Here is a 14,087-nt window from a genome sequence, read left to right on the forward strand (position 1 = left end):
CTCACACACACAAGCACACGCACACACACAGACATACACTTGCGCACACACATACACACACACACACAAGCACACGCATACATGCACACACGCACACACACATGACTGTCTCGTAAATGTGACAATGAATCTGTCCAAATGAAAAGGGAAGGTGGCTAATTTATAGCTTGGCTACATCTGTAAGCTCTCACATGAAAGAGGAAAATGGCCACTGTGTGTGTGTGTGTGTGTGTGTGTGTGTGTGTGTGTGTGTGTGTGTGTGTGTGTGTGTGTGTGTGTGTGTGTGTGTGTGTGTGTGTGTGTGTGTGTGTGTGTGTGTGTGTGTTTGTTTCTCCTGGGAGAAATACTGCAGGAATAACTTGATTGCTTTGAGTTGGTTATTCGATGCCTTCCTGTGAGGTTATAAATTCTGGGTCTAGCCAGTGGCTTTTCAAGGCAGCAGCAAAGACTGTATGGACTAATGCAGAGCTGTAGACCTGCGCGGGCCGCCAGATTGATAGGGTGGTGCAATCTACGGCACACACACACACACACACACACACACACACACACACACACACACCACCACGTGGATATCGGTGTCTCTCAATGCCGTCAGCACATCTGAATTTATCCTAGAGAGAAGACACTGGGCTGTCTTTCTGTCCTAACACACACGCACACACACAACACACACACACACACACACGTACGCACACGCGCGCGCGCGCACACACACACACACTCACACACACACATGCACACACACACACACACACACACACACACACTCACTCACTCACAGGCCTGCCTGGAGAGTGTGAATGAATGAATGAATGAATGAATGAATGAATGAATGAATGAATGAATGAATGAAAACTTTATTTAACAGATTGCAGAATGGGTACAATACAGTACGGCTCAATACACACAATTGTTAAGGGGATGCAGACCTGAAAAAGACGTTTGTCTTGTTTCCATCAGGGTCCCCCATTTTCAATTCATATAGACATTTATGACATACACAACATACATGACATTTATGGCATAGGGACATATAGGTATTTAGTACTGATACATTTGTGACATAAACGGTATTCAAATATACAGTACTGTTACCCCTAGATCCTGACAGAGTATATACATATGATGGGGAGGGGACTGTACATTAGGAAGGGGTGGGTGGGTGGGAGAGAAATATCCATACGGCGGGGAGGGAATATATACATGCGGTGGGGGTTTTGGGCATTTACGGTGGCCAGTTTCGAATTGCAGCCTCCCGTAGGTGCTCTTTAAGAGCAGTTTTGAATGTGGGTAGGGATTCACATTCCTTTACAGCTTTGGGTAGGGCGTTCCACATTGATGTGGCATAATTGCGAAACGTGTTTAGTCCCTTGTTTGAGCCGAATCTGGGTTTAACATGATTTGTTGAGCTTCCTCTGGTGTAGTGGTTGTGGTATTCACTGACCTTTGGGAAGTATTTTGACATGTACATGGGTACCTTAGTCGTATAGTGTATCTTGTAGACCAGGCCCATTGCAAGTTGCTGTACTCTGTTGTCTACTCTAAGCCATCCTAGGTTGTCAAAGTGGGCAGGGGTGAGGTGGGTTCTGGGGGTAAGGTCAAGTAGTAGTCTGACCAGTTTGTTTTGTGATGTTTGTAATTTTGTTTTAAGCGCCTTTGAGGTGCTTTGGTACCATGTCGTGCACGCATAGTCGTAGTACCCTTGAATGAGTGCTCCTGCCATAGTCTTCAGGGTATTCTTGTTTACCAGTGTGAGAGTGAGAGGTTTCGACATGAGTGACGTGATGGGTCCCTTAGCCCTAAAACAGTCATTAGTAATATAGTGTCTGCCTATATAACTTTCAAGAATCAATCAAGAGGTTTATTTGTCACATACATACCGGGCATACAGTGAAATGCGGGTGGTCATGCCCACATCGATTGTGCAATAATACAATAATAAGATAGACATAGAAAAAAAAACAGGTAAGACATAAGGTGTGCATGCAAATGGACTCAGTTTGAGAAAAATTTACTCTGCGAAATTTACTGTATGATAAAAAAAATAGACATGCTAAATTCCTGAGAAGGCACTGGTTCCTATGTACACTACTATACAATATACAATTTTAAGTAACCCTGTCATTATGTTATGCTTACTATATCTAAACTATACTACAAGAACCACATCTGTTCTTTGATTGTGTGCATGACATGTGTCTATAATGCCTTAAGAAGCTGACTAATAGCGCATTTGGCGCGTGTTTGTAACGTGAAGCCGGTTAATAACATGCTTGGTGCATTTCTAAAGCCTTTGGAAGCTGATTAATTTGGCGTGTATTTGTAACGCCTTGAGGAGCTGATTAATCCACGCCGGGCAACTCACAACAATGCTAAAAATACCACTTGACCCCCTGCCAAATTGACAGCGTACACTCCATTCCTTTCGTATCTCTCTCTCTCTCTCTTTCTATATATCTATATCTCTCTATCTATCTCTCTCTCTCTCTCTCTCTCTCTCTCTCTGTCTCTCTCACATTATATCTCTCTTATCCAATCCCGAGGTGAATTGTCAGGTAATGTCAGTTTTATGTGGTTTGTATTGTTAATAATATACATCATACATGTGCTTTAAAACTCTGTCCGAATGTCTCTCTGTTTCTCTCTCAGATGCTTGACGATGCAGCTGATGGATTCAGACCACAATGCTTTCATGTGAGGGACATTATCTCGACTCAACTGCATACACACAGGGATTTCCCGCATGAGCCCAGCCTGCCGAACAAGATTCAAGAGATGTATTACATACACGAGACATGTAGTGAAATGAAGGTGGCCATGCCTGCCTTGATTGTGCAAAAATATACAATAAAATTGAATAATAAAATAGAATAGATAATAAAATAAGACATGATAAAAAATTAATACGAATAAAATACAATACAATGCTAAGCTTAAGAATAAAGGTACAGTTGTGACCTTTTTTGTAGTGTGTTTGTGTGCGAGAGAGTGCAAGTGAGGATGTGTGGTGTGTGTGTGTGTGTGTGTGTGTGTGTTCACATGTGTGTGTGTGTGTGTGTGTGTGTGTGTGTGTGTGTGTGTGTGTGTGTGTGTGTGTGTGTGTGTGTGTGTGTGTGTGTGTGTGTGTGTGTGAGTGTGTGTGTGTGTGTGTGTGTGTGTGTGTGTGTGTGTGTGTGTGTGTGTGTGTGTGCGTGCGTGCCTGCGAGCGAGCGCGCGTGTGTGTGTGTGTGCAGTGTGTCTGTGTGTTCACGTGTGCTTGTGTGTGGAGAGATCAGTGTTCAGAGTTCTGATGGCCTACAAACACCGTAGGCAAATACCTCTGCTCTCATTAGAAGCCCAGATGTGCTGGTACTTGCCCTCTACATACAAAGCTCACACACCTCACAGCTGAGCCACCGCTCTGTCTTGTCTAGCTACTTTATTTGTGTGGCATGATAAAGGGCCATGATGGCCTATACACAGGTCAACATGTTTGGCCAATACGGATGGGCAACACATAGGATAGGAACATCTTGTTGCCAGGAATAGTTTGAATATCGTTTAACTTGTTTTGCTGCCCCTTCTAATTGAATTGCCTGGTGTTACTGTTTTACCACCTCAGCCAGTCAGAGACAATGAAGAAGTTGCCCAAAAACACGCCCTGATATGGAAGAACACACAGGTGTTTATAACACACACACACACACACACACACACACACACACACACACCACCACCACCACTACCACCACCACCCACCAAAAACAGCAATCAAAACCAAAAACACTACTCATCCATAACATAATAGCCGAATGGTCTTACAACAAGCCTTATAAAGTTACCTTGTTTACAGTCGCAGTATCCCCAGTCCACTCTGTCTTTAGTGTTTCTGAAGAAGCACCAGGGTCGTATCCTGCCGTCCGGGTTCCGACAGTGGTTGTGATCATCCCCTATCCCTTTCCCCGGATAGCGCTCTTTGAAGCCGGCCACCTCGCTCCAGTGCATGCACCGTGCGCCGGACTCGGTGACATCTATCGCCCCCTGGTAGAAGCCCTCCGCCCCGCGGCTCTGCACGCAGTTGGTGAACGGCAGGATGAACGTGGGCACGTCGCTGCAGTGACATACTGTGCCCACGGCCACGAGCAGGAACGCGGCGGAGAGAGTGAGACACGTCGAGCCCTCCATCATGTTTAGCCTGCTGCGCATTTCATCCAGGTTATTATTATAGCCTGTAATTTCGGTGGACTGCTATACTGTACACCCCGGTGTGAGGAGACGGTTAACCTCGGCTCTCTCTACCCCTCACTGAGGCGCGTCCCCGAGCAGCTCCATGGTGGTCACCGTGGGATGGAAGTACCAACCGAGGCGAGCGGGGTTGGAACAGCGCGGGATGAGGGTCCCACTGTGTGTGTGCTGTGCGCCCCAGACACACGAGCACTGCAGGCGGTGGGCTGTTGCGCACGATGGGTTCTCTTGAGACCCCCAGAGTTTGGGCATCAATAGGCGCCTGACGCAGTGGGAGGGGGTGGGTGGGGGGGTATTTACCAACCGATAATGACGAATGATTAAATATTGATGCATCAATGATGGTGATATGCCTTTCCCTCCCCCTCATGCAATGCTGCCAGGCAATAGAAGCTTATTATTATGCATTGCCAGCACACCACGAAATAAATTAACGAGAGTTTCATCCGGTCATTGACCAGCCTGCGATCAGTCATCACTGCCATTCCCTCCCTCCAGCTCAACCTTTTGTTTTGTTTATTTTTCTTCAAAATATCAATTTAGTGAGTTTTATTATTGGCATATATTACCAAAGCAGTATACAAATACATAATTAAATACATAAAGCGACCTTGGGTCTTATGAAAGGCCGTACTATATTTAAAACGAAGTTATTATTATTATTATTATTATTATTATTATTATTATTATTATTATTATTATTATTATTATTATTATTATTATTATTATTATTATTATTATTATTATTATTATTATTATTATTATTATTATTATTATTATTATTATTATTATTATTATTATAAATACAAGCATTCAACCGAAAAATATTAAACGTAAATTACATACAAATAAAAAAAATATTTAATTCATGTTCATTCATGTTTAATCTATGTTCATTACATCGAATATTGGATATAGCCTAACAGCGTGGTGAATGGTGTGATCACCATGCATGTAGAAATTATATCAATATAATTTCTACAAGAATTTGCAGTGACCTGCTTATTGATTGATTGATTGATTGATTGATTGATTGATTGATTGATTGATTGATTGATTGATTGATTGATTGATTGAAAACTTTATTAACAGATTGCAGAATGGGTACAATACAGTACGGCTCAATACACACAATTGTTAAGGGGATGCAGACCAGAGAAAGACTTTTGTCTTGTTTACATCAGGGTCCCCCATTTTCAATTCATCATAAGTGCAGTGACATTGCAATGCAATGTGTACACTGTAAAAATAAATGTTTTTTCACAGGAAATTCACTGTATTATTTTACAGATTACCTTTGTTTTTCTACTTTAAGTGTAGATACCATAAACATACAGTAAATGACCTTTTATCAAAATATTAACCATTAAATAAAGGTTGTAATCTGTAAATGTATTTGATTTTACTGTAATTTGACCGTAAGTATTTGGAAACCATTGATGCCAGACATTTACCGTTTTCTTGCAGCTTTTATTTCTTACAGTGTAGGCTACATCACAAAACCTCTATCTATCTCTAACCTCTATTCTGATTGACAAGCTAAAAGCAATTGGTTTTGATAGTTTATCAGTGAGCTGGATGCAATCCTACCTGGAGGGGAGAGAACAGATGGTGGAGGTAAAACGGTACTCTATCCCCCCCCCCCCCCCCCCCCCCCTCACAGTGAGCTGTGGTGTTCCACAAGGAAGCATACTAGGACCGCTACTGTTCCTAATTTATGCAAATGACATGTTGTCAGCTTGTGACTGCAACTTGTTCTTGTTCGCAGGACGACTCAGCCCTGCATGGTCTCTGAAAAGAACAAGTTACAAACCCTCAGCTCTGAACTGAGCAGAATCTGTACCTGGCTCGCTGATAACAAACTATCATTACACCTGGGTAAAACAGAGTCCATTCTCTTCGGATCAAATAACAAACTCAGCAAGACCGACGGCTTCTCAGTTACAGTGGGTGACAATATTGTCACAAGGAAAGATGAAATTATATAGGTTCCATCCTAGAGGCAAATCTTTCCTGTGACAAAATGGCATCCAATGTAATAAAAAAAAGTCAACCAACGAACTAGATTCCTGTACCGGATCTCCTCTCTGGTAAACAAGAATACCCTGAAGACTCTGGCAGGAGCACTCATTCAAGGGTACTATGACTATGCGTGCACCTCATGGTACCAAAGCACCTCAAAGGCGCTTAAAACAAAATTACAAACATCACAAAACAAACTGGTCAGACTACTACTTGACCTGAACCCCAGAACCCACCTCACCCCTGCCCACTTTGCCAATCTAGGATGGCTTAGAGTAGACGACAGAGTACAGCAACTTGCAATGGGCCTGGTCTACAAGATACACTATACGACCGGGGTGCCCATGTACATGTCAAAATACTTCCCAAAGGTCAGTGAATACCACAACCACTACAAGAGGAAGCTCAACAAATCATGTTAAACCCAGATTCGGCTCAAACAACGGACTAAACACGTTTCGCAATTATGCCACAACAATGTGGAACGCCCTACCCAAAGCTGTAAAGGAATGTGAATCCCTGCCCACATTCAAAACCGCTCTTAAAGAGCACCTACGGGAGGCTGCAATTCGAAACTGGCCACCGTAAATGCCCAAAACCCCCACCAGAGGGAGCTCCACAAGTCATGTTAAACCCAGATTCGGCTCAAATAAGGGACTGGACGCGTTTCGCAATTATGCCGCATCGATGTGGAGCGCCCTACCCAAAGCTGTAAAGGAATGTGGATCACTACCCACTTTCAAAACCTCTCTCAAGGGACACCTACGGGAGACTGCAATTCAACACTGGCCCCTGTAAATATCCTAACCCAACCCCCTCCAATGTACAGTCATTTACCTAGTATGGTTTTGTCAATAGTTCAATGTACAATTTTGTTTGTTTGTACAGTGTCTCCTCCCCCCCCCCCTCAATGTACAGTATTACTTGTTTATACAGTGTGCCCCCCGGCCCCCGCCCCCCCCAACCACCTCCAATGTAAATTACCCAGTATGGTTGTCAATATCCCAATGTACCCAACCCCCCCCACACAACCTCCTCCAATGTACAGTTTCTACGTCAAATGTATATACTCCCCTTTCTTGACTCCTTCTGTATCACAAACAGTACTGTATTTGCAAATCTGGTATGTCATAAATGTATAGATGTAGCAGTACTGACTATCTGTATGTCATGTATGTCATATATGTCCTGATGAATTGAAAATGGGGGACCCTGATGTAAACAAGACGAAAGTCTTTCTCTGGTCTGCATCCCCTTAACAATTGTGTGTATTGAGCTGTACTGTATTGTACCCATTCTACAATCTGTTAATAAAGTTTTCAATCAATCAATCAATCAAACCTCCTAATAGACAGTCTCCTCCCCACCGCATGTATATATTCCCTCCCCGCCGTAATCCGTATGTATATTTCTCTCCCGCCCACCCCCCCCCCCCTACAGTCCCCTCCCCATCATATGTATATACTCTGTCAGGATCTAGGGGTAACAGTACTGTATATTGGAATACCGTTTATGTCACAAATGTATCAGTACTAAATACCTATATGTCCCTATGCCATAAATGTCATGTATGTTGTGCGTCATAAATGTCTATATGAATTGAAAATGGGGGACCCTGATGGAAACAAGACAAACGTCTTTCTCAGGTCTGCATCCCCTTAACAATTGTATGTATTGAGCCGTACTGTATTGTACCCATTCTGCAATCTGTTAAATAAAGTTTTCATTCATTCATTTCCATTCATTCATCATATGTATATACACTGTCAGGATCTATGGGTAACAATATCGTATATGTAACAAATGTAACACTAAATACCTGTATGTCATGTATGTCCCTATGCCATAAATGTCATGTATGTTGTGTATGTCATAAATGTCACTATGAATTGAAAATGGGGGACCCTGATATGAATGAATGAATGAATGACAAATTGTCATGCATTGTAAACAAGACAAACGTCTTTCTCTGGTCTGCAATGTCTGCATCCCCTTAACAATTGTGTGTATTGAGCCGTACTGTATTGTACCCATTCTGCAATCTGTTAAATACAGTTTTCATTCATTCATCACATTCATATCATCTATCGCCGCCACATACACTTTTCTCCACTGCGTGTAAGTGTGTGTGAGATAAGTGAAACAGCGCCTCTAGCGTCTCTAAGGGATACCAGCTTGTGCAGAGTGACGTCATCAAACAGCGCCTAAACAACAATCGAAGGCGGCACAACGAAAACCCCGCGGTTTACCAGCCAGCCAGCCCCGTTGTTTACCTTTTGAAACATATTGCTTTTCTTAATAATCCATTATTTCAAATGCAACAGCAGCTGGAATTAGAAACCAGCAACAGTTATAGTTAGATAGTTAACGAGTTGAGAAATGAACAGTAGACTGCAAGAGATTCGCGAGCGGCAGAAGCTCCGGCGGCAGCTGTTGGCTCAACAGGTAACGTTAGTTAGCTGCTAGATGATGGCTAGCTGCTGGTAGAGACCCAACCTCATGTTGTGATGCTGTGGTGACATTATTAGACCACTGCGCCTCGGCGTTATTACATAAATAAAATGATCAAATGAATGCATTGTGATTCGAGTCTTAGACCTAATCTATTCAACATTCATTCATGAGCTCGAAGTTCCGGAAGTGTTGCGGTAGTCTACACTCTACACAGGCCACAGCACTGTCTATCTGTATGTCATAAATGTCATGAAATGGAAATGGGGGACCCGGATGTAAACAAGACGAAAGTCTTTCTCTGGTCTGCATCCCCTTAACAATTGTATTCTGCAATCTGTTAATAAAGTTTTCAATCAATCAACCTGAAGACGTGGAGTTACTTTGTTGGGTTTCTTATGGCACTACATTGGAAGTGGCCATATATCCAGTCGATCGTTTGTAAACTGCAATGTGCATAAACTAGGCACTGCTTGCATATATTATGGCTATCTGACATGCGATTGTAATTTGCAGGTGGCTGACCACGCAAACATTAAATGATTTGGCAAGTCACTTCAATTAGAGGAAGCCCTCATTTCGACATGGCAGGTCACCTAAAAATTGTGTTTGATGGATTGATTGAAAATTCATGTATTAACACAGATTGCAGAATGGGTACAATACAGTACGGCTCAATACGCACAATTGTTAAGGGGATGCAGACCAGAGAAAGACTTTCGTCTTGTTTACATCAGGGTCCCCCATTTTCAATTCATCATAACATTATGACATACAGATAGACAGTACTGCTACACCTAGACATTTATGACATACCAGATCTACAAATACAGTACTGTTTATGATACAAAAAGGGTCTAAAAAAGAGAGTATACATTTGAGGGGGAAGAAACTGTACATTGGGGGGTGGGGGGTGTCAGATTGCGTAGCTAAGTTTGAGGAAAAGATTATACTTCAGTGCACCTTGCAAATGGTCGACTCATTATTGCTACTTCACGCCATCATAACAAAGACAATAAAGTAATGTCACGTTTTACATTACGTAGCGCCAAATTGGCGAGCATTTGTTTTTCTGGCCTATGGTATTTGTGTCACTCTGCTGATAAGTAGCCTGCAATCTGTCTGTTTTCAGGTCATACACAGTCATACAGACCACAGAACATCATCGTATTTAGTTTCATCAAGTGGATTTCTTCCTAATTTTAGGGTCGTTTTCTAAACATTGTGGGGCATTTGTGCCACAACAAGACACAGATAACTTAACTACCAGTTAAAGCGGATTCACAGATGTTATTCCTGTGCCCACTGCCCCGGGATAGTTCAATCACTGTTTGCCTAAATGTACCACTGTAGGCTAGAACAATCTGAGATGAAACCCGAGATGTCTTTGTGTGGGCACATAAAATGTCTCTGAGCTCCTCCACCCACATGCTGTCATATTCTCGTTCTATTAGCGCTACTAAATAGGCGAACCCTCATGTGGGTGTGGTAACTTGTTATAATGCCACAAAGTCTGTCCTCCGTGCACTAGGGATGGGTACCTTTCACATTTGAACCGATACGGTACCGGTACCTGTGAATCGATACCGGTACCCAACGGTACCTTTTTTCTGTACTTTAGTCTAAAAAAAAATTATTTACCTACCTCAGTCGTGAAAAAAAAATCCTAACTTCAAATAACTACAATTTCGACCGTTTTTGGCTTGCCATTGCTCCGACTGCTTTGTTGTTGAATCAAGTCAAATCCTAGGTAAGCATATATTGTGCGTGTGAACGTTGACATGAAAAGTAAAAAAAAAAAAAAAAAATCGGTATCTCACTTGAATCGATACTCGGTAGTACCGACGTGTTTCGGTTCGGTACCTCAAAAGAACCGAATTCGGTACCCATCCCTACCGTGCACTCTCTATGGAGCAGTCGAGTCACTCACCTTATTGCACCTTTGTCTGTAGTTGGGTGCTGAGAGTGCCGACAGCATCGGCGCCGTCCTGAACAGCAAAGACGAGCAGAAGGAAATCGAGGACACGCGAGAAAGGTAATATCTTGTGCAACATCATAGCCATCTGGTTTAGAAAGTGACAATGTATGTCTCTCCTTAGGTAGGTCTTCTGCTCGGGAGTGACAGTGGCTCGGGAGGTAGAGCGGTCGTCTGGTAATCCGGAGGTTCCCGGTTCGATTCCCGCGGCAGCGTGTCGGAAGTGTCCTTGAGCAAGACACTTAACCCCTAATTGCTCCCGATGAGCAGGTTGGCACCTTGGTTGGTTGCCGCCGCCGTCGTCGTGTGAATGTGTGAATGAATGGGTCAAATGTGAGGAGCAAGTTGTAAAGAACTTTGAATAAAAGCGCTATATAGATGCACCATTTACCATTTAGGTGCCATAGCAATTGGTGGACATCACTCATAAATATTTGGACATCAACACAATTGTCATAAGGTTGAGGGGTGCACATGTAGAAACTGTTGTAATTCTAATTTCCTACTGATTTGGATGTAAATACCATCACATTAAAGCTGACGGTCTCACTTAAAGCACATCTTGTTTGTTTCATTCAAGTCCATTGTGGTGGTGTACAGAGACACAATTGTGTCAATGTCCAACTATTTATGGATCTTACTGTAAGTGTACACTATGGTGCCAGGATAGATGACCATGCTGCATGGCTAGACTGGCTAATGCGATACATGTGTGTACAGTTCTGATGCAGTGCAAGTAGCCTAATGGTTTGTGTGGGTTTGCAGGGCCTCGTTTGATACATCTGTCCCATCGTCCAAAAGGAAGGTTCAGACCGAGGGAGAGGACACGGAGGAAGATGTGGAGGAGCAGAAGGTGGGCTAAATCAGACGTCAAGCCCTACGGTCATATCTGCTAAATCAGACATCAAGCCCTACTTGTCATATGTGCTGAATCAGACATCAAGCCCTACTTTCATATGGGCTAAATCAGACATCAAGCCCTACTGTCATATGGGCTAAATCAGACATCAAACCCTACTGTCATATGTGCTAAATCAGACATCAAGCCCTACTGTCATATGTGCTGAATCTGACATCAAGCCCTACTTGTCATATGTGCTGAATCAGACATCAAGCCCTACTTGTCATATGTGCTGAATCAGACATCAAGCCCTACTTGTCATATGTGCTGAATCAGTCATCAAGCCCTACTTGTCATATGGGCTAAATCAGACATCAAACCCTACTGTCATATGTGCTGAATCTGACATCAAGCCCTACTTGTCATATCGGCTAAATCAGACATCAAGCCCTACTGTCATATGTGCTGAATCAGACATCAAGCCCTACTTGTCATATCGGCTAAATCAGACATCAAGCCCTACTGTCATATGTGCTGAATCAGACATCAAGCCCTACTGTCATATGTGCTGAATCTGACATCAAGCCCTACTTGTCATATGTGCTGAATCAGACATCAAGCCCTACTGTCATATCATGTGCTGAATCAGACATCAAGCCCTACTTGTCATATGTGCTGAATCAGACATCAAGCCCTACTTGTCATATGTGCTAAATACCCTACGATCATATGTGCTGAATCAGACATCAAGCCCTACTTGTCATATGTGCTGAATCAGTCACCACACCCTACTTGTCATATGGGCTAAATCAGTCATCAAACCCTACTTGTCATATGTGCTGAATCAGACATCAAGCCCTACTGTCATATCTGCTAAATCACTCATCAAACCCTACTTGTCATATGCTGAATCAGTCATCAAACCCTACTATCATATGGGCTAAATCAGTCATCAAGCCCTACTTGTCATATGTGCTGAATCAGACATCAAGCCCTACTGTCATATGTGCTGAATCTGACATCAAGCCCTACTTGTCATATGTGCTGAATCAGACATCAAGCCCTACGTGTCATATGTGCTGAATCAGACATCAAGCCCTACTTGTCATATCTGCTGAATCTGTTTTCAAGAGTACTCCGTTCCATACAAGGGGTGGACATTGACGGCATTTGATAAATTCCAGAGTACATGTTAACTCCTCTTTACCAGGTCCTTTCAATAGCAATTTATAGAGCATCAATCATGCCAATCAGTGTCCGAGACATTGTACTAGTTAATGGAGACCGAACTGAGGCTTCAGAAGTTTGTGGGCACAGTCTGAGGTCTCAGGACACATCCCTACTGGCTACTCGGGGGGTCCTCTGAAACAGACCCATACAGGACTTGCACCATATGTAGATAGATACACATACAGGTTCTAGCACACAGTGGCACAGCATTGAACTATTGGCAAACTCACTGTGTGTGTGTTTTAGGATGAAGTGGAAGTGCAGCAGCCGGATGACAGCAACCCATACGAGGAGGTGTACAAGGACTCGAGTACCTTCCTTAAGGTCAGTGATTTCTCTACCTCTGTCTTTCTCTCTTTCCCTGGCATTGATCTTCTACCTCTGCCTCCTCCTCCACTTTCTTTACCCCATTCGTCTTCAGTTGCTTACTTTTTGCGATATGTTAATTTGTGGTTTATACCATGGTCTTATCTGTGGTCTATACTATGGTCTATAATGTAGTTTATATTAGTGGTCTATTTTGTGGCCTATACTAGTGGTCTACCGAGGTCTATATGTGGTCTCTACTGTGGTCTCATCTGGTCTCTACTGTGGTATAATATGTGGTCTCTACTGTGGTATAGTCTGGTATCTACTGTGGTATAGTCTGGTCTCTACTGTGGTATAGTCTGTTCTCTACTGTGGTAGGCTGTGTTCTCTACTGTGGTATAATCTGGTCTCTACTGTGGTATAGTCTGTTCTCTACTGTGGTAGGCTGTGTTCTCTACTGTGGTATAGTCTGTTCTCTACTGTGGTAGGCTGTGTTCTCTACTGTGGTATAATCTGGTCTCTACTGTGGTATAGTCTGGTCTACTGTGGTAGGCTGTGTTCTCTACTGTGGTATAATCTGGTCTCTACTGTGGTATAGTCTGTTCTCTACTGTAGGCTGTGTTCTCTACTGTGGTATAGTCTGTTCTCTACTGTGGTAGGCTGTGTTCTCTACTGTGGTATAATCTGGTCTCTACTGTGGTATAGTCTGTTCTCTACTGTGGTAGGCTGTGTTCTCTACTGTGGTATAATCTGGTCTCTACTGTGGTATAATCTGGTCTCTACTGTGGTAGGCTGTGTTCTCTACTGTGGTATAATCTGGTCTCTACTGTGGTATAGTCTGTTCTCTACTGTGGTAGGCTGTGTTCTCTACTGTGGTATAATCTGGTCTCTACTGTGGTATAGTCTGTTCTCTACTGTGGTAGGCTGTGTTCTCTACTGTGGTATAATCTGGTCTCTACTGTGGTATAGTCTGGTCTACTGTGGTATAATCTGGTCTCTACTGTGGTATAATCTGGTCTCTACTGTGGTATA

At 43.0% G+C, this 14,087-nt stretch overlaps 2 protein-coding genes across 2 annotated transcripts in view; one reads left to right on the top strand and one right to left on the bottom strand.

Moving 5' to 3' along the window:
- prss12 (serine protease 12) overlaps positions 1-4,364 on the bottom strand; it is a gene marked incomplete at its 3' end in the record, with an annotated part of 36,305 nt that extends 31,941 nt beyond the window's left edge. The window contains exon 1 of the mRNA XM_084318210.1: positions 3,825-4,364. Within this exon, the coding sequence (XP_084174336.1) occupies positions 3,825-4,188 (364 nt within the window). The 5' untranslated portion in view covers positions 4,189-4,364. The remainder of the gene's footprint in view (positions 1-3,824) is intronic.
- Positions 4,365-8,469: 4,105 nt separating this feature from the next.
- The window catches only part of mettl14 (methyltransferase 14, N6-adenosine-methyltransferase non-catalytic subunit), a 31,928-nt gene continuing 26,310 nt past the window's right edge, over positions 8,470-14,087 (top strand). The window contains exons 1-4 of the mRNA XM_084319274.1: positions 8,470-8,694; positions 10,653-10,735; positions 11,441-11,528; positions 12,993-13,070. Coding sequence (XP_084175400.1) covers positions 8,629-8,694; positions 10,653-10,735; positions 11,441-11,528; positions 12,993-13,070 — 315 coding nt within the window. The 5' untranslated portion in view covers positions 8,470-8,628. The remainder of the gene's footprint in view (positions 8,695-10,652; positions 10,736-11,440; positions 11,529-12,992; positions 13,071-14,087) is intronic.

This window comes from Notolepis coatsorum, assembly GCF_963971535.1.
Source record: "Notolepis coatsorum genome assembly, chromosome: 7".
In the NCBI taxonomy this organism is placed as follows: domain Eukaryota; kingdom Metazoa; phylum Chordata; class Actinopteri; order Aulopiformes; family Paralepididae; genus Notolepis; species Notolepis coatsorum.